This window comes from Lepidochelys kempii, chromosome 11, assembly GCF_965140285.1.
Source record: "Lepidochelys kempii isolate rLepKem1 chromosome 11, rLepKem1.hap1, whole genome shotgun sequence".
In the NCBI taxonomy this organism is placed as follows: Eukaryota; Metazoa; Chordata; order Testudines; family Cheloniidae; genus Lepidochelys; species Lepidochelys kempii.
In genome coordinates this window covers 79,423,613-79,443,664 of record NC_136390.1, presented here as the reverse complement: position 1 = coordinate 79,443,664, position 20,052 = coordinate 79,423,613, and the positions used below count along the sequence as shown (strand labels likewise).

The following is a 20,052-nucleotide window of genomic DNA, read 5'->3' as shown; positions in this document are numbered from 1 at the left end:
CTTTGACATCCTCCACGCACCCGGACGCAACAAAATAGCTCTCCCCATTAGTGAAGCCATACTGGAGTCAGCTATCACATCTCTGCCATCCGCACTCCTATCCCTGAAAGGACAGAGAAGTGTTAAGTGCTGGCCAAAGGAGCGAGATTTTTGTCTTCTCAGCTCGCTGCCAACTCACTGGTGGTCCACACTGTTTCTGAAAGGGGTAGACAGCAACATCCCAAGTCTTCTACTGCTGATAAGGAAGGTAAATCCTGGATCTTCTGAGGACAAAGGTCTTCTCGTCATCCAGCCTCCAGTTCAGGATAGCCATTTACCAGTTGCCAGTGGCTAAATACGATTTCCTGAACTACGCCAAGTTTGCAGAGTTTACGGACAGCCTTCCGCAGCAGTCTAGAGCTCATTTCCAAGTTCTGATAGATGAAGGCCAAGATTATTCTCCAATCTGAAGTCAATGCTGCTACCACCTCCTCTAGAGCTATGGCTACTGCAGTAGTGATGTGCAAGAAGTCATGGCTCTGTGAGTCAGGGTTCCCTAGGGAGGTCCAGAAAATTATCATGGACCTTCCCTTTGATGAATCACACCTCTTTCAACCAAAAGACGGTCGAGTCCCTCCATACCCTGAAGGACTCTAGGGCTACCCTCCACTTACTGGGGAGACATACATCTGCCCCTTAAAGGAAATTTTACTTCCCATTGTTCAGATCTAGACTTGTGGCTCAGCACTTTTTCCATCAGAGACCCTAAGAACCACCACGTAAGAGACAGGGTTCAAAAGTCCCTCTTCGCTACAAGTCTCTCTGCAGCTGACTCAGCACCTCAATATCAGCTCCACGCTCAGCATTTTTGATGGGAGCTCGAGAGCCCTGGAATACTAAGCCCAACACTTCCCAACCCCCACGTGCCGTTTGGGGGTCACCTAGCACTTTTTCCGCACTTGGAGTACAATAACAACAAATACATGCTAAATGTCATCCACTCTGGCTATACGATAGTTTACATCCTTATCTCCTCCAATTCCGCACCCCACCCCCTCTTCGGGGGTCACTCCGAGTATTCTTAATCAAGAGATGAATTCCTTATTGCAATGAGGAGCAACAGAACATGGAGACCAATCCTCGATCTCAACCGCTTCATTCGCAAACTCAGATTTTGTAGTCACGTTGGCAGCTATAATTCCATCTTTAGAAAAGGGCATGTGGTTTACAGCTCTTGATATGAAGGACACCTACTTTATTCAACCCGCTCACAGACACTTCCTCAGATTCAGGGTGGGCTCCAACCATTTTCAGTACAGAATACTCCCCTTTGAAATAGCAACTGCCCCCAGAGACTTTACCAAGACATTCTCAGCAGTAGCACATTACGTCAGACGTTGTGGTCTCATTGTCTTCCCCTACCTCAAAAACTGATTCCTTGCCACCAAGTCCCACCAGAAAGCCTACATGTCAACTTCTATGATGCTATGCTCCTCCTCTCCTCACTGGGAATCAGAGTAAACACCAAAAAATGTGTTCTCACCCCCACATAATCTATGGACTTCATCCGGGCAACTTTGAAGTCATGTTTGTCTCTTAGGTCATATGGCCTCATGCACCTAGGTCACCTCATTCACAGGACTCAACCTTCATTGCCTTCAAACATGACTGCAGTTGGTATACTCTCCAAACTGCCATTCTGTGAACCTCGTGGTGACTGTTCTGGCCAATGTAGTATCTTCTCTGCTATGGTGGACAAATCCTCATGAGATGTGTGTGGGCACCACCTTTCTCCCTTTATTAAGGACGCATTCCTTTTAGATTGGTAAGCCCACATGAACAGCCCCACGGCACAAGATACCTGGACATTTTGAGAGTCTAGGATGCACATCAATATCTTGTTATCGCTTCTCCCGTCAGCATAGGTACTCCACCTCCGCCAGAGCCAGTAGCTGTGTTGATGGGAGAAGCCCTCCCATTGCCAGAGCACTCTCTACACCAGTTTGTAGTGTAGACCAAGCCTAATAAATCTGTCTGCATTAATTATGCTTTAAATGAATTTTAGTGCTTAGTAAAAGTTGGATGCAAAACCATATTTGGCTCTTATTAAACGAAAATAAGGCGGTGTGCTTTTATTCCTTCTCTCCTCCTCAACCCCCATTAAATGATTTTGTTTTAAAGAAGACTTTGGGCTTATAATTTCCAAACACAACTGAACTTGATTTCTTAAACAGTTTTGAATATACTTTGGGGAAGCCACATTTATTAAAAGTTAATCACTTATGAGCTTGGTGGCCCTTCTACCTCTTGCATTTTATATTTGCAACACATAACCCTACTGTTAACTGTTTCATTATATATTTGCAAATCACTCTTCAACCCAGAAGAGAACGCTGTAATGACAGCATGCAGCTTTGTTTTTCTTTAAATAGAACATTATTTTAAGCTAAGATTTCAGTATTCAGGAGCGGATGGACAGGAAATGAGATTCAGCATGCTAAATATTCACCAAAATATTCTGTTTATATGTAGCATACTAGTCTTTCACATGAGTTTGAATCCTACTTAGGTCATAAATGAAAACATGCATTTGCCCTACCTACTCTCTGGACATCTACCCACTTCCCCAAACAATCACACAGTCTGGCATGATTTTCTTTCTCTCCAGGCTTGGGATACCTGGCGGGTTGCACGCCAGGATTGAAGTGCACAGGCAAAGTCTTGTGGAGAAAGCTTGTATAAACTCAATCTGCAATGTGACCCTGGCTTTGGCAGTCCTGTCACGTCCTTATTTTCATCAGGTCCAGTTTACCTAAAATTTAAAAATAACAGTAAGGGGGAGAAGGTGAAGAAGTCACAGATGACACAACTATTACAGGATGGCAGTGTTTCCCAGACTTTGGGGGCTGAGTCCCATTCAGAGAAATGGAAGCAATTGCACTGTCACCCTACAGTCTTGCCATGTGGTATTAAAGGTATAAAATCTTAATTTATACATTTTCTGAGACAGCCTGCTTCACTCTCCCCTTCCCCAGCCAATATGGGAAGTGCTGGTGTGACGTTACCTAATTAAAATATTACCATGCAAACCATTGTTGCTACCACTGTTATATAATTCCAACAAATTTTATGCAAAATGTGAAGCATGGCCAGAAAGGGTTAAGCAGCTTGTAGGCTAAATAACCCAGAGTCAACCATTAGAGAGATGTTAGAAAGGTATGTAAATGATAATTAGGACCATTCCATGGTAGATAGGCTAGAACTTTGAAATGCAAACCTATATTGTTAGGAATCAGAGGTGATACTAATTGTATGTGTGCACTCATATCTTGTTAAGATGTTAGCCATGTAAACAGGCAGTTCCTGTCTGTCACTATCACTTTTGATTCGGAGATCAAAAGGAAATATTAACATTCAGATGAATCTTGGGTACAATAATGTCATTGTCTATATGTCTCTGAAGTTTGAGATACAACTGTCTAATGGATAAATTGCCTTGTGTTAATTTGGGTAACTAATTACGGGTGATGCTAAGGAAATAAGTCTCCATAATGGCCTATTGTTTACCGAGGGACTCCAACCTGTCACAAGAAGGTGTGAAACTGTATAAAGAAGGGCTTGTGTCCTGATCCTCTTTCTCTCAGATCTGCTTGATGCTTCATGCAGGGGAGGCTCAAGCCCAAGATAGAGCTCTCCAGTCTTGACTGGATCTCCCTGAATACAAACATTGGCCTATAACCTATGAGCTAATTCTGAAAGAACTCTTTGCAACTACAAAGCTCACCATCTCCACTATGAATCTTAATCTTAATAATTGTACTCATATCTGTATGTATACTGATTGTTTTAATCAATACTCTTTACTTTTTAAAAAAATTTTAGTTTAGTTAATAAGAATTGTCTGTAAGAATCTAAGTTACCTTCAAGCTGTGCAGCCGCATGGCCACACAGCTGCCTATTAAGCCCTGCGCAGGGGCTCAGGGCTACAGCAGGGAGGGATGCCTCTTCCCCCAGTGCAGACCTGCTGCGGACTTTCCACGGCTGAGGGAGAGGAGCCCCTCCCTCGTTCCGGCCCAGCTGGAGCTGCCATAGCTGGGGAAAGGCACCTCTCCTCCGTCCCAAGCTGCTGTGGTGAGAGAGGGCTGGGGGCAGGTGCTCTCTCCCATCACAGCCCTAGGGCAGCCTCTCATCCCTGGCCCCGCCCCAGAGCCCACCCCCCGTACCCCAGCCCCACCCCAAAGCCCACACCCCAAGTAAGAGCCCTCATCCCCCCCCCACAACCATCTGCCCCATCCCTAAGCCTCCTCTCGTACTCTGAACCCCTCATCCCCGGCCCCACCCCAGAGCCTTCACCCCTAGACGGAGCCCTCACCCACTGCACCCAACCCTCAGCCCTAGCCCTAAGCCCTCTCCCGCACCCCAAACTTCTCATCCCCAGCACACAGCCAAGCCAGAGCACTCATCCCCCCCACACCCCAACCCTCTGCTTCAGCCCTGAGCCCCCTCTCGCACCCTGGACCCTACCCCAGAGCCCTCATCCCCCCCGCACCCCAACTCTCTGCCCCACCTCTGAACCCCCTCCCACACTCTGACCCCCTCAGCCCCACCTCCCACCACATTAATTTTGTTATGTGCACCAATATGAAGGTCATGTGTCACACCTCACTTCCATATTGGTGCGCATAACAAAATTCATTCCGCACATGCGTGGGAAAAATTAGAGAGAACACTGGTAAGTGTGTATTTGAGGGGGATCAGAGCATACTTGGGGAGACTTTGCAGTATGGATGTGTCACTGAGTTTGCTCGTGTAGATGAGTAAATGCAAATATCACAGCTGCTAAACTGCTGCTGGTGAGACCAGAAATAGGTTGCTTCTATTTCGTAACTAAGTGCCGGTGAGATAAATGGATTCTAGAACAAGGGGCCTGAGCATACGTTGTCAGACTAAGTAATTAGTGTTCTGAACCGTGGTGCAGCACCAGTCATTTGTAAAGAAGGTTAAATCTGTGGTGTGTGTAATGTTTTGGAAGGAAAAGGTAGCTGTACTTCATTTCATAACTATTTTTGTTGTTGTTTGTTACTATCTAGATGTCCACACTGAAGCAGTACAAGCAGCTTTGGCTAAATACAAAGAGAGGAAAATGCCCATGCCTTCAAAAAGACGCTCTGTTCTTGTACACTCTTCAGTAGAAACATATACACCTCCAGGTATCTAATAAGTCAGCATACATAAACATTGTCAGGTAAACTTAACATTGCAAATGTAATAAGTGAATGCTGTGTTTTGTTCTACTGACTTTGAAGTCTCCCATTGTTGCAGTAAGCTTCTTGCATGCTATGTGAACGTTAGTCCTGATGCTAAAATTTAGGTTTGATTTGGTCACTGTCAGAATTTTTCTTCCACAAGATTTTCTGTCTCTTTTCTTAAAATTTTAGAAGAGCTTTAGGGTGAAACTGTATAAAGAAGGGCTTGTGTCCTGATCCTTTTTCTCTCAGATCTGCTTGATGCTTCATGCAGGGGAGGCTCAAGCCCAAGATAGAGCTCTCCAGTCTTGACTGGATCTCCCTGAATACAAACATTGGCCTATAACCTATGAGCTAATTCTGAAAGAACTCTTTGCAACTACAAAGCTCACCATCTCCACTATGAATCTTAATCTTAATAATTGTACTCATATCTGTATGTATACTGATTGTTTTAATCAATACTCTTTACTTTTTAAAAAAATTTTAGTTTAGTTAATAAGAATTGTCTGTAAGAATCTAAGTTACCTTCAAGCTGTGCAGCCGCATGGCCACACGTCCTAAGGTGCCACAAGTCCTCCTTTTCTTTTTAGGGTGAATAGTAGCCCTTAAGCACAAAAAAATTGTTTATCTTCATTTGTAAAGTCTCATTCTGAAAGATAACATCGTGGCAAAAATATGTCAGAGCTTTATAGATTCTTTATTAAATGTTGCGTGAGATGCCTTTCTTTAAAATGGCTGCTGGGAAATGCTTTAAAAAGTTAAATTATTGAAAAAGCTCCTTGTTTGTAAAATAGCCTCCTAGTTTGTTTAAATCACTTATGGTTCATGCGTGGAGCTCATCTCTTGTTGTGAATTTGAGACTGTTTAGCCCAGAGTATATTTAAAAAAAAAAAGCCACAAAAACCCCACCCTGTTACTTCTATTACTTTTAAAGAGAGGAAAGACAAAAATATTAGGTGCCTTTTGCCTTCTCCTCGCAGATCATCTTAAGGATAAGAAAAACCTCATTCTCCAGATAGCTTGGTAGGACAACATGTAACTACTTTGGGGTCAGTGTCTTGTATGCAAATATAAGTGAATTTCTCACCGACTCTTACGTTTTGAACAACTGATTCTGTCACAGTCCTTTTGTGTGCTGCCCTAGATTAGAGCCACAGTGAGCTCTGATGCCTTCAGCTCAGTTCCATTTCTTAACACCAGCTGCGGAAGTACGGCCTGGGCTGTCGTGCCTCAGCTGTTTGCTGGGCCACACCTTTTTCTCTCAATCCCTCGGCCTTTGAAGAAAACTTTGCTATTTACATGTCCTTTGTGTATTGCATTTTTATGGATTCTTTGCCTACCTTTTTTAATAAAATGTACTTTGAAGGGATATTTGTGGCAGTCTGAGTTCATGGTCTGTAGCTTCTGTTTCTCTTCCCCCTTACCCTTTTTGACTTTCAGATATAGAGAAGCTCATCACCTTTAAAAACTTTGCAAGTATTTTTGTTTGATGACACTGTTATGTTATAATCTATTAATTTCAGAAAAATATAACCAATGACAAGTTTACTTTGGGGCATGGACTGTGGTTGCTGGGATGTGGTTTCTGTCTGAAGTCTGTCTTGGACATCCGCAATGACTTTCACAAGTTAGATTTCAAGTTGGCCTGGATTGCCTCACTGTTAAAAGCCTCAAGTGAACCAGAGTTCAGCACCCAGCTACAGGTGAAGACTGCAGAGCTTCCTCATGGGGCAGCTCACATCCAAGTAGACAGCCTGAAGCTTCTATTCAGAGCCCTTGAAACATCCACCGTGCTTAGGGAATCCGGTGTCCAGGAAAGGTGATTTGAAGCATCAGCTGTGGTGTCTTGGAGTAATCATGGTCAATGCCTCTTTCAGCAACATCAGTCTTACAACTTCCTGTGTCAGTGCAGCAGTTTGGGTCTGTCTGGGATGAAGCGTACTGTGAATAGGAGAGCGTACAGGAGTGTTGGCCTCAGGCTTGGTGGAAAACTACTTGCCATCATAAGTGCTCCAGTTTCTGAGGCAGAGGAGTTAAAAATGGTTCGATTCCACAGCCGCCTCCTTTCTTATAAAAGCCAAAACCAAAATGGAATTTCCCTCTATTTGAGAAAATGAAGTTGGTCATTGTTTTCTCTGGAAGCATTCCAGGACACCTCATTTGAAGTATCTGCTGATAGTTCCCCCTGCAAATAAAGGAATGTGTTTCACCCACTCAGTCCTGAGCTGATGTTTGATAGATGCATGAAAAGGAAATACTTGGTTACAAGAGGTGCTGGTTCTCCTTCCTAACACAAGTCTTGTGTCACAGGCTGTTGTCACCATTAGGAAGCCTGACAGTACACAGTTCCACCTTTTTCAGAAGGAGGGTTTGCCAGCCTGTAATGTCTGTTTCAGTGTGCGTACCGATTTGGAATGGGAAAGGTCCACATCTTTGTGAATTTTCTTCCCTGAAATACATTTTAAGTGGTTCCTAGAGGTGTTTGGAAACATCGTGATATCAGATCTGAACTACCTTTGATTGGCAGCACAAGTAGCTCGCTCCAGAATCGAAGCATATAGACACGCGTTGTTGTGAACATTGAGCTTTTATGTAGAGATACAGCTGCGGCTTGTATGATGGTGGAAACCTTTTGGAGAAAAATGGGAAGTGTGTTTCTCAAACACAGTTTATTTACTTAGGCAACCATCCAGTCCTCCTCCCTCATAGAGTTGACAAGGGAAAGCACCCGCAAAGAAGCTAGTTATTACTTCTACTAGATTTGGGATGCTCCTAGTTCTCTGGCTCTCTTCCAACAGCAATCTGTGTTCTGAACACTGCTTCTAGGAAGCAAAAAATCTGGTGTTTTGATAGAATTTAAAACAAGCGGCCAGTCATCTTGTATCTACTCAAGAGGACTATCCTGAGGGAGGGGAAACTAGCCCTTTTCCCCCTTGTGACCCTGATTACCTCAGGCACATTGAGTTCTGTTTATGAAACGTGGCTACAGAATTCAGATTAGATAAGCTTCTCCAAAGTTCCCTGCTCGAGAATGCTCTTGACATCAGTATCAGAAAGAAACTGCAGGATATACATTCTCTTAAAGTATCAGCTGCCTGCTAAAGAAGGGAGGTATGTATGTTCTGACATGCCTGTCACTGCTATAGCTGGTGCCAAGTGCACCCAGCAGGGTCCTTATAAGGAAGTAGAAGGCCCCAACTTATATCTAGTGAAAGAAATGGTCAACTGGTATCTCTAGGAACAATCATGTTTTTCCTAGGTGAGAGTGACTGCTTATGAAATTTGGGACTTGCTGTGGTCTACAAACACAAGAGGGTACATTACCCAGCTGAGTTCCATGTCATTAAGGAGAGAGCTCCCAAACCATTTTAAGTCCTTTTTTGCAATGGTGCTGCATGAATTCATAAAATACTTAGTAATGTTTCTACACAGAATAAGAGCAAAATGTTTCCCCTTATTTGGAGGACTGGCCCATCAAGAAGGATGTCATTTTGGTAGGACAAGAATCAGTCTCTACCAGTGCTGGAGTCACTAGGATTTAGACCCAAAGTCTAAGCTTGTTCCTCAGACAATTGAAGGTTATACGACCCATGCTAGATGGGGCTCATGTACAAAGACTGTACTCTAGGACGAGACATGGAATTTAAGGTTTGCCAGTCAGAAGGTTTCAACACAGACCTGCTGAAAACATTGAGCAGCATGGCCACAGGGATGTTTGTGTTACTCCTAGCACTCCTGCATATGAGGCAACCACTATGGGCCCTGAAGTCTCAAGGTTTGCAAGCCACACATTTCCTGCATAGCATCTGAATGACTGACTACAGTACATGTTTGAGTGGCAGTTCAGGGACAACCTGTAACTGGGAAAGTCTCCCAAATTACTCCAGTCCAAGTAACTATGAATGCTTCCTGCCTGGGATGGGGAGCTCACATGGCATAGCTTCGCCCTTTCTAGGGTATGTGATATCTCCAAGAACAAAATCTACATCAAACTCTGCAGGCAAGGGTGGTCTTAAATGCTGTCCAGAGCATGACATATGTGGCAACCCAAATGGTGTCTTTGATCCAAACAGGCAGTTATGCTACCACATTTTATATAAACAAATATGGAAGAGTTGATTCACTTATTTCTTCTGTATGAACATTTCCCTTAAAGACATTACTAGTTGTCCCTTCCAAGTCAGGAAAGGATAACGTGATTACAAACAGGCTAAGTTGATCATTACTGTATCCTGGATCAGGGGCTGGTCAAGTAGAAAATAATTTTATCGCCCCTTCTATGAATGCAAAATTACTGGTGTTCTGTGTGCATCACCAAAAAGCTTCCTTTGGACAATGTCTTCCCAATCGGTTAGGAAGGGAAATTTCATGTCTGAATATCCTCTGGCAGTAAATACTTGACTAAGGTCAAAAAAAAGGTATTGATCCTCTGTTGGTCAAGGAAATAGCGTTTTTGACCTTGTAAAAATGCTGATAGCCAGTCCCATTGCACTGAGAAGCTTGCCACATCCAAGTATATGGAATCATGGCACTTTCCTGCATCTAAGCCTAGATACATTTCCCAATCCGCATGATTGCTAATGGGTTAAAGTTGAAGGATGTTGGTCTCTGAGGTTCACCTAACTGCCTGGAAATAGTCTAGCAGATGGGTGTTCAGTGCAAGTGGAAAATATTTGTGGCCTATCGAAAAAAGTCCCACGTGGACCATTTTTCATACTCCTCATGAACACCGCTGTTCATAAATCAGGATAACAGACTTCTTTCCAAATAGCACCTTTACCAGCTACTTTTGCTTTTTGCAATAATGTTCAGGGTACATCATTTTCAGTTTCCTGGTATCATGACCTGTGTGGGACTTAATGTGTGTAAACATTTTAATCTGTCTGTGTGGTTTTGACTACGTTGGAGAAGTTTTCTTAATACTTGGGAACTGAAGTTTCTCATACAAGCTGTCACTTCCTGGTTGCCGTAACTTCAGTTTACAGGGTGAGGAAGCTGCATATCTTAGTGACTTAAACTGAAGTTCAAGGATAAAATCCTTTCAGAGATTTTTAAATTCCCTTTTAATCAATTAGTCTCATCCTGTTAACATGTTCTTGTGTCCATCTGAATGTGTTTTTTTTCCTGCATAAATGTTATTGAATTGTGACTTCAGATATCATGCTGACATACATTTGGTCCAAAGGATGTTGGCTCTTGCAGCTAACCTGTGATCAGATTTCATTAGGGAGATTTGTAGGGCAGACATAGCATTCTCTGCACAGCTCTTCAAGAACCAAGTATGGAAAGTTATCAGAGCATATGTATTTGGTGACAAGAAACCTACTCATCTGTCACTATGGTTCTCTGGAGATATATCTGAGATTGATCACCACCGAATGTCCTTCATACTTGAGGGGTTGGTAACCCTCTTTGGTTACTTTTTTTGCATATTCAGTTTTCACCTTTAGCCTCAGAGGAAGTGCAAGTTCAGGCATTAAGGGTTTATGCTTTGGCTTCATTAGAAAGGCAGCTGCAATGGCCCCTGCTAGAGACAGCAGCCAAGAACTTCTAAACTATGGGAGTTCCCCAGAAGTATTATCCACAGGGTACAAATCCAAGCCTGCTGATCTCTGACAGCTGTATCTCTTCAAAGAACTATTGTTACAGATAAATGTATTTTTACTCAAAATATGTCCTGTTTGGCATAAATCCATAATTTGAGGTGAAATGGTCAGATGATATTAGATCTGCAAGTTTAGCTTCACTCAGCCCAGTTGAAGCCACTGGATGATTCTCTCTTTACAAGGGTGATCTCCAATTCTCATATCTTTGCACTGTTTAAAACCAGTCATTCTCAAATTACTGAGTGTTAAATTCTTGATACTTCATACATTATTCCCTGGAGTTATCTGGCAATATTCATGTTTGTTGCTATATGTAATCTGGGATTCTTCATGCAATTCCATATCAAAACTGTTCATAGTACATTACATTTGAACCGTTAAGCATACAAAGATTAGGAAATACCAAAGTTAAGATTGTATGTATTCCACGTTAACTCTGTCTCCTGCCCATGTAGCATCATTTGAGAAAGTCTGGAAGAAAAATATCCAGAGGAGGAGCTTCAACCTCCAAGATTTTGCTGGTTTATGCAAATTGTACAGAGCAGTGTAAATGCCATAATCTGAAGCTATTTGGCTCCTAGACCCCCATCTGAACACCACTTCTCCCCTGCACTGTTGCTGTTTCTCCGAAAGGACCCTTCTCTTGTGACTCTCAGGATCTCTGCTGCTGGGAAATGTCTGGCCTGGCAGAGATCCTAGGCTTCACCAAAGGACAATGGCTGTTCTTGTGTAGTTTAAGAACTCCCCAGCAAGACACCTTCCCCAGCTGCTGAGCTCTAAAATGTCTGTCAGGTTATGGCCAGGAGAAACCTGTCAGCCCAGTGGGGTTTGATGGAGACTGAGGGAATGTAAATAGTCCTGAGAGTCATTCAGAGTCCTCAACCCTTGTCTCAGCCCCTTCACTCCTTCCAAGGCTGGTTGGAACCTTTCCTCCACAATTTAACACCTTAAAAAACCTGGCAAGGGCACTTCTGTTCACCTTACAGTCTTTAGAAGCTTTTCCCTCAGACTCAGTTATCTCTTTCAGTGTGAATGTATTTAGATTATTGATTACTAACCAGTTTGCTGTGACACTCGTTAGTTGATAACATGTGCGCTGTGTCATTCCTTAGTTTTTCATTTAATGAGCGTAGCAAAAATAAAATAAATGCTGTGAACACTGAGATTCAGATGTTCATACCTCTGTCCGGGCAAGAACCAGTTTTTCTCAGGAAAAGGCCATGCAACCCTCTTCAGCAATGGCTACTTCTATGCCCAATTTCAGCTTCAGACTTCAGCTATTTTGTCTGGAGAACTATTGTTTAAAAAAAAAAAAAAAGAATTTTTCCATAATGCAACAAAATTAATTTCCCTCTGCTTTGTCACTCAAAACCAAGCAAACCTTACTTCCTTGAGCTGTTTGTCTTCTGCCCAAAGGTGGTGATTTCTAACATGGAATATTAGTCCAGAAGATGAAAGTTTCAGAAAGTTCTAAATAACTTTAAGCAGGCAGTTAAAATAGGAGTTATCAAACCTTAGCTGTAGCAATGCGTGGCTGGCTCCACTATAACAAAAGGCCTTAATAAGTTTCATCCATGTAGTGCACTCGATTAGATGTAATACACATACCTTTTTTGATTGGGTTCCTAATTTTTTATAGTTGTGATGAAACTAAACAAATGTAAAATAAATATTTCATTGAGCAGCACAGATTTACTAGCAGTAAATGAGCTGGCCTCTGGGTGTGCTTTTTGCTGTAATTGTTTTATGAATCTAGAAAAAGGAATCAAGCTATGCAGGGGTTCAAATGGAAAACAATGCTGAATTTTTAATTCTTAACTGTGCGGGTAGTTCTACTCAGACTACACAAAAATAGAGAGCACTAAGTGTGCGCGAAGGGTATATGTCCTTATTCCACATTGTTACGGTATATATTCAATAGTTTAGGCAGAAGTGGTTTATTTAGCAGATTATATTTTTGTCATTCCAAATAAAGCAGTTAAAATGCAATGTTTTGCTGTCAGACATTGTTTTCCATTGATCCTGCATAGAAGTTAAGCACCCTGTGAAAGGGTGGCAGTGGAACAGAATTTGTGCATGTGAATGTGCCATATGCTTAGTACATGTGTCTCATGTTTAGTGCATGAGAAACGACAAATGGAGAACATGGAAAGACTTCATGTTCCCCTTTATTGGGTCATTCCTACATTACATGCCTGTCATCATTATTTTAATCACAGACACATCGTCTGCCTCAGAAGATGAGGGCTCGTTACGTCGGCAAGGGCGGATCACCTCCACTCCGTTCCAGAGCCATTCCAGCGTAGAGCCCTGGCTTAACCGGGTTATCCAGGGTTCCTCCACCTCATCCTCTGCATCCTCCACCTCATCCCATCCCGGAGGGAAACCTGCTGCTGCTTCCAGTGCTGCCGCCGCTGCTGCCACTGTGCTTGCAGACCTTATGGCGCACGCTCAGCTAGGTCAGTAAAAGAGCCGCCTGTTTGTCGCTAAAAAGAGTAAAGAGCTGATCAAGCAAACCTGAAAAATATAAGTGTGGTTAAACACTAAAGTCAGGTATTCTCATGAGTGCCATACTCTTCTAAGCAGTATTCCTAACTAAAGTATGATCCACGGGCCAGGTACGTGTCGTGTATTGTTTTCCACTATAAACAGAAATAGATACTTACAAATTGCAAACAAGCATTCCCTTGCTAAAACGTTAGTGTCCTGGTAAATCGAATCAAAGGTACCTTTTCTAGTTCATAAGAAACACCATTTCAAAAGGAGGTATCAAATGTTCAGGACATGTCTTCTGACATCCACTTGTCTAGCCCAAGTAACTTCAGGATCTGGGATTCAAAGGTAATTTAGTTGGAAAACCTCCATGAACAAGAGGTCTGTTGGAATGCTATACAAGATTTACATTTATATTAGGTGCTGACCCACATGTTTTTAAACGTTTGGATTAACAGCGTGTACATGATGCATCTGGGTATAGAGTTATTGTCTAGAGGAAAGTTATGCAACTTGTTCTGAATGACACTTAATATTGGAACGGACGTGAAAAGCACAGAAATATTTGTTGAACAAAATGTTTTTGTAACCCACGTTCAAAAAATAGTCCTGCCTCATTCTCTCTAACACTGCAGGGCTAGAACTCAGGGTTACCAGGGTGCTGGACGCATCCTAGAGAGTTCTTACAGAATAGTGGTCTTCTGCAGCTCAGTGGTACAGAGAAAAGCCCACTCCTTTTCTTTCTAGAATTAAAGTGTAAGGGATTATTTCATCTAGACTGGTGGAAGGTTGATGCTGTGTCTGTGCATGTGTGTGTGTTTAATAATGATCTAGTGGTTATATAATACTAAAAGATCCTTTGGGGAGTGGGGAACAGTACATTTTTCGATACATTTACCAAATTGTTTGAAGAAGTTTAAAAATACAGCGTAAAATGAGTTATTTTTAATTAACCTCTGCTCTATATCTTGAAGTTCTTACCTCATGCGTACACAGGTGACGCGGTCATTGAAGACAATGAGAGTTCTGTCTTAAGACTTTGGGACTTGGTCACTTTACTTATCTCACTTCTTTGTTTATATGGGTCTGTTGCCTGAATGTATTATATACAGACATTTGCTTTGCAAATATTTCAGAGGTCCTGCTGAAATATATTGAAGCACTTCAGTAGACTTACAAAATGAACATACAGACCTTTCTCCAACACTAATTGAAACACACTTAACTGAAAAGACTGTTAACTGAATATTTGATGAATATATTCATTAATTCCACCATTCCAGCTACCATCCTCAGACTTTGCACAATGATCTATGCTTTCTGCTGTCTGCTCGGTGTATCCTCTAGACTGAATCGCTTCAGTATCTGTGTGGAAAATTACAGCAATGTAGTAGTTCATTTACGACACTTCAAACCCAGCCAGCCTGCTAAATCTGGTTTCCTATGGTATGATTTCCACTGGTTCTGATACATCGGGGGGAGTGTTCCTGTCTCCTTTCCATCAGGAAGGAAGCAGCCATTCAGCCGGAAAGGATTCGTCCCCAGCTCCTCCCCATCCAAGCTCTTTGCGGGCCTGCTTTCCAGTTGCTTTCTGCCTCAGGCTGAGCTTGAAGCACCCGCTTTTGTTTTTCTACAGCCTGTCATCAGAATTAAGAATGATAAAAGAAGCTGCCAGTCCATGAATTCATACCCAGGCTCCAACGGGGCACCTTCACCTTCTCTTATGACCACGAGGTGCCCCAGTTCTCTGCAGCATCAGGCTCCCTTGGACTCTCCACAGGCAGTTGCTGGTAGGAACTGGAGTTGTCCTGCTACTCTTCAAGTCCCTTTCCCCCCAGATGGGCCATTTTCTCCAGCTCATTCATGCAGCAGGGAATGAATGGAAGCCCAGATAGAGAGATGGAAGTTTCTCTCCCTCTCAGAAAGCTTCTCTTGGGGAGGGGAGTGTGTCCCTTCTTCATATCTCCAGCTTCCTCCTCTGTTTATATAGGGATCTGTTCTCCACTTTGGGAATTAATAGGAAAGAAATCTGGTCTTAACTTTTTACAAGAGGATTTGTTTCCATGTTGAAATGCTAGTGTTTTAGAAAGCGCCGAGAGGCTGAAGTGTTCATATTCTCTCTCTCTCTCTCTCTCTCTCTACTCACTGTTCTTTAACCCTGACTAGCTGACGAGGAGGGTTCAGCTCTGTGGCTGAGTATAGTACGCTCTCCTTTGCTAGTGCTGTCTTCTGAGGGTGTTTTTAATTATATGAATGTATGTCCATTAGTAATCGGTCTGAACAATTCCTTATACATAAACCAACCATCAGCCATAAGTTTGGGTCCATCTTTCTCTTCCCACCAGGGATGTTTTATTTCATGTCCCCGGAGCATCCCCTACTCCCTACAGCTCTATAAATATGGGGAACTGGGGGTGGCATTGCACCATTGCCAGATCCTGGTTGCCTGTTTGAAGGCTTGCAAAAGGAACTAGAACTGTGGTTTGTGTCAGCCGTTAGTGCTGCTCAACCTCAGACTGTCTTTAGAAAGACGTGTGGTCTTTGGACTCCAGTGAGTGTAAGTAGAATAGAAAAGTCCAATTGGATCTTTGAGTGTATTCTCTGTTTCACACAATGGAGTTATGTGGCTCTCAGTACTTAATCACTCTGAGAAGGATATTAGCAATCTAAACTTGGAAGGATTGGAATAATTGTTTGTATATTTTGTGGAGCGATTGTTAAAGTAAATACGAGTATGTTCACAAGGATAAGTAGAGTAGAACAAAACTATATGGGTGACTTCAACAATACTCACACATTTTATATTCCAAGGTGCTTTTATAAAGTATTCTGAAGGTAGGTACAACAATAGTGAGACATTCAAGTCAGCTTGAATAGTAATTTTCCAGAGAAGACCGCTCAGAATATTTAATGTTCTCAATTGTACACTAAATTCAGACTAACAACATAGTGAAAGGTACAAGGGAGGGCACTGGATTTGAAAGGAGGACTGAAAAGCGTGAGCTGTGAGGTCAGGATATGTGATCAGCACAGTTGAAATAATTAAAGGACCACTTAATGCTCAGCATCTCAGTGTACTTCAGCAATCGCACCCCTGTTGTGTGTGTTGCTACTCTGTGTAGACAAGCCTTGCAATGCTGAGTTGAGAAGAGTTGGGTTGAAGAGTGAACCCAAGAAAGAAGTAGATCTGGATCCAGATTTTATGTGAGGACCCACTTGCCATTCCAACTGAATTCCTGTTTTGTTTTTTGTTTTTAACTATTTTATTTTTCTGGTTGTTCTGGTTCAATTTCAGTAGCTTTTTAGTTATTTAAAAGGCCTGTTCGACTGACTGGGTACCTGAAGACAAAACAATGAAAATCTAATACAAATCTATAGGTCTAAACTAGCTTCCCACTTTAGTTCCCAATTTTAGAGTCCTCATATACCCCAAGATTCTTTCCCTCAGATTATCTTGTTACTGGCTTCCAATTCCCTTTCCCAGCTCATGACCTGTATAAATAAAGGTGGTGGTATTCTTCTGACCTTTTATTGACAAAGCCACATAGCAGATGTGATTTTGAGTGATCATTTTGGGAGGAACATTCAGGGATCGTGAGCTGTGCAAGATATTGTCACTTGAGGCTGGACCCTGTAAATTTAGCAGAATATGAGTTTTGTGGATTAATGTTGCAGTCAGCAGCTCATATGTACATTTGACTTCAGTTTTCTCGTCTGTGCTGCATTCCCTTGTGTGCTACATTAAGTCAGTGTTTGTTTTCGTGCTTTATTAAAGCAAAGAATGTTTCCGTTTTTAATAAAGTAATCAAAACTGGGCTCAATAGGACATACCAATGACATTTTGGGTGTATGCCAAATACTCAATATTCTATCATAAAACCCTTTTAAATGGTTTGAAAAGTCAGATTTCATATTCAGTTACCACATGTTGTTGTCCCTTCCAGTTTAGGCTGTTCTGAGAGAGTGACTAACTAAATATTACTTTTTGACATTTTGGGGTTTTGTCCCTGTGAAAGGAGTTTGTGATCTCAGTTCAGTACAATCATAGAACATCAGGGCTGGAAGGGACCTCAGGAGGTACCTAGTCCAACCCCCTGCTCAAAGCAGGACCAACCCCTGTAAGTACCTGGTAGACAACTTACATAATACAGTAGACGCTCATTAGTAGCAACATATTGGTGCTCTTTTGCTCTGTTGCTCCTAAGCAGCTGTTGCTATTATGAGGAGTGTTGACAATTCACAGCAGAGAAAGTGTTCCCAAGGGAAATGTTCCCGTAAGCGGCGATTGCTCTTACAAGCTGTTGCTGCGAACAAGCGTCTGCTTACAAGAAACTCACAAGTGCTCACAAGTGGCCCCCTTGGAGGTATTCTCAACATATATCAAGGATTTGAATAGGCATGAGAACAGAACTACCTTTGTCCCCTGGGTGATTCCTCCAGAACTGAATTGAGTCCTATTGGTGCGATGGTGTAGAAAAGTTTGCACTTCAGATGTTTATGCTTCATTTGCTCTGTGACTCCACTTTTCACTGCTGTTCGTGGAGTTCCATTTGTGAGAACTAGATTACAATATGTTGTTAATTTTTAAACAGTGATGGTGGTCTCTGTCTTGGCCATTTTAGTGGGCACGTCTGATGGATGCAAACTGCCAAGTTATGATCAAAGCCCAGAGTGTTCTGTGATCCTGAGTGTGCCCCAGAATTGTGCTGTGGAGTCTAAACTTTAATGGAAGAAAAGGGTATCTGGCTCTTGTGGCGTGAAGATCAGTGAACCGAATGCAGTATTGTTATCCTGAGTCTTCAGGCAAACGGAAATAATAGCTCTACAAAATTTAAGCTATCCCATTCGTTTCAATGGATCGTTTCCTCTGGAACCTAACGATTAATGTAATTGTCGATATTAACTGTTTTGTTGCTGGTCACTTTTGCAGAAATAGCTCACTAACTTGCTTATCCCCCAGTGCCTCCCACATCTCCCCAGCTCCCAAAAGTCCCAACTGTCCTCTATCCAGCTGCCTAAAGCTCCAGTTTCCATCCTTGACCACTTCTCTGATGCAGCCATGCCTTGCCAGTGCAGAATTCTGTGATGTGTTGAAATCCTCCTTTGGATTTCAGTCTCCTTGAGCTGCACTAGGTCACTACACAGCTCTCATTGACATAGATCACCTCCTTCAGTACTAGGGCAGGGTATTCCTGCCTCGCAAAGGTAGTTCAATCTCTCTGCTCTGTTCACGCAGCTCCTCCTTAGGACTCTGGATATCTAGGGTCTCCAGTTCAAGCTCTGATGCCTGCCTGATTGCTTCTTCAAGATGGTGGGTTTTTCAGTTGTAGCTGCGTTCTGAACTCTTTCCCTAATATGGGTCACATATTGATCCTGGGTGGTTGGACCCTCTTGAGGGAAAACTGTAACTGACGGTCATTGCCACAGGCCTAGGTGGACTCTACCTAGGTTGAAGAAGATGGTGTGATCTCAGTCATCACATGCTGGTTGTTGGAGGGCAGTTTTCAGGCGATTACTGTTGCTTCACTTCTCAACTTAGTCCTCCATACACATGAGGAGCCTCTCCACGTAGGAACCCATCTCTAAACTTCAGCTTTGCAGATGCATCCCAGCCATTAACCTTAGAAGCTGTTTCAGTGGCTTCAGCCCGGGGCACTGCTGCTTCCTCCATGTAAAATTAAAATATAAAATGTGTGTAAATGGTGACAAGACGGAAATGTGTCTTCCGTCATCTCATGCCAGCCGCATCTTAAACTGAATTTATCCCACCAGATTGCAACTCGCTCTTGTCTCTCACAGACTCGAGCCTGCTTCTCTGTGAGCATTGGTACCCAGAAATATTAAGGGTACGTCTTCACTACCTGCCGGATCGGCAGGTAGTGATCAATCTATCGGGGATCGATTGATCACATCTCGTCTAGATGCAATAAATCGATCCCCAAATTGACGCCGGTACTCCACCTCGGCAAGAGGAGTAAGCGGAATCGACGGGGGAGCCACCGCGGTCTACTCACTGCTGTGAGGACACCCAGGTAAGTCGAACTAAGATGCTTGGACGTCAGCTACGCAAATAGCGTAGCTGAGAAGTTGCGTATCTTAGTTCGAAACCGCCCCCTCCCTTCCCACCCCACCCCCCAGTGTAGCCCAGACCTAAGTGTTTGTAGCTGTGACAACCATGCTGTAATCTCTGGAGCCGAGTGCTGAAGACTGTCCATCTATTAGAGCCACATGGGCCTCTTAACATTCAGAGTGTCCGGTGAAGAATGAAACTCTCACAGTAAACAAGGAATTTCACTCAGTCTAACAGAGAGAGTGTAAAAGACAGGCAGTAACCCTTACGAGTAAATAATGAGGGCATAACACAATGAACAAGGCACGGTTACCCCTTTCTGATCCAGCCTGGAGCTAACCACAGAGGGGCCACACACTCCTGCAAAGGAACCACACACCTAGTTATGAAAGTTGTCGAGGTTCCTCCCCCACTCTGAACTCTAGGGTACAGATGTGGGGACCTGCATGAAAAACCTCCTAAGCTTATCTTTACCAGCTTAGGTCAAAACTTCCCCAAGGTACAAAATATTACACCCGTTATCCTTGGACTGGCCGCTACCACCACCAAACTAATACTGGTTACTGGGGAAGAGCTGTTTGGACGCGTCCTTCCCCCCAAAATACTTCCCAAAACCTTGCACCCCACTTCCTGGACAAGGTTTGGTAAAAAGCCT

At 42.9% G+C, this 20,052-nt stretch overlaps 1 protein-coding gene across 15 annotated transcripts in view; it reads left to right on the top strand.

The window, feature by feature from the left end:
* DIP2A (DIP2 acetate--CoA ligase A) overlaps positions 1–20,052 on the top strand; it is a 248,545-nt gene that overhangs the window by 137,787 nt on the left and 90,706 nt on the right. For 14 of the 15 annotated variants that reach the window (XR_012154401.1, XM_073306935.1, XM_073306937.1 and 11 more), the window contains 2 exons: positions 5,070–5,189; positions 13,054–13,293. Coding sequence is in view for 14 of the 15 variants with exons in the window: in XM_073306935.1 (XP_073163036.1) it covers positions 5,070–5,189; positions 13,054–13,293 (360 nt within the window). In the remaining variant the exon portion in view is untranslated. The remainder of the gene's footprint in view (positions 1–5,069; positions 5,190–13,053; positions 13,294–20,052) is intronic. The other variant, XM_073306938.1, reaches the window with a different exon arrangement.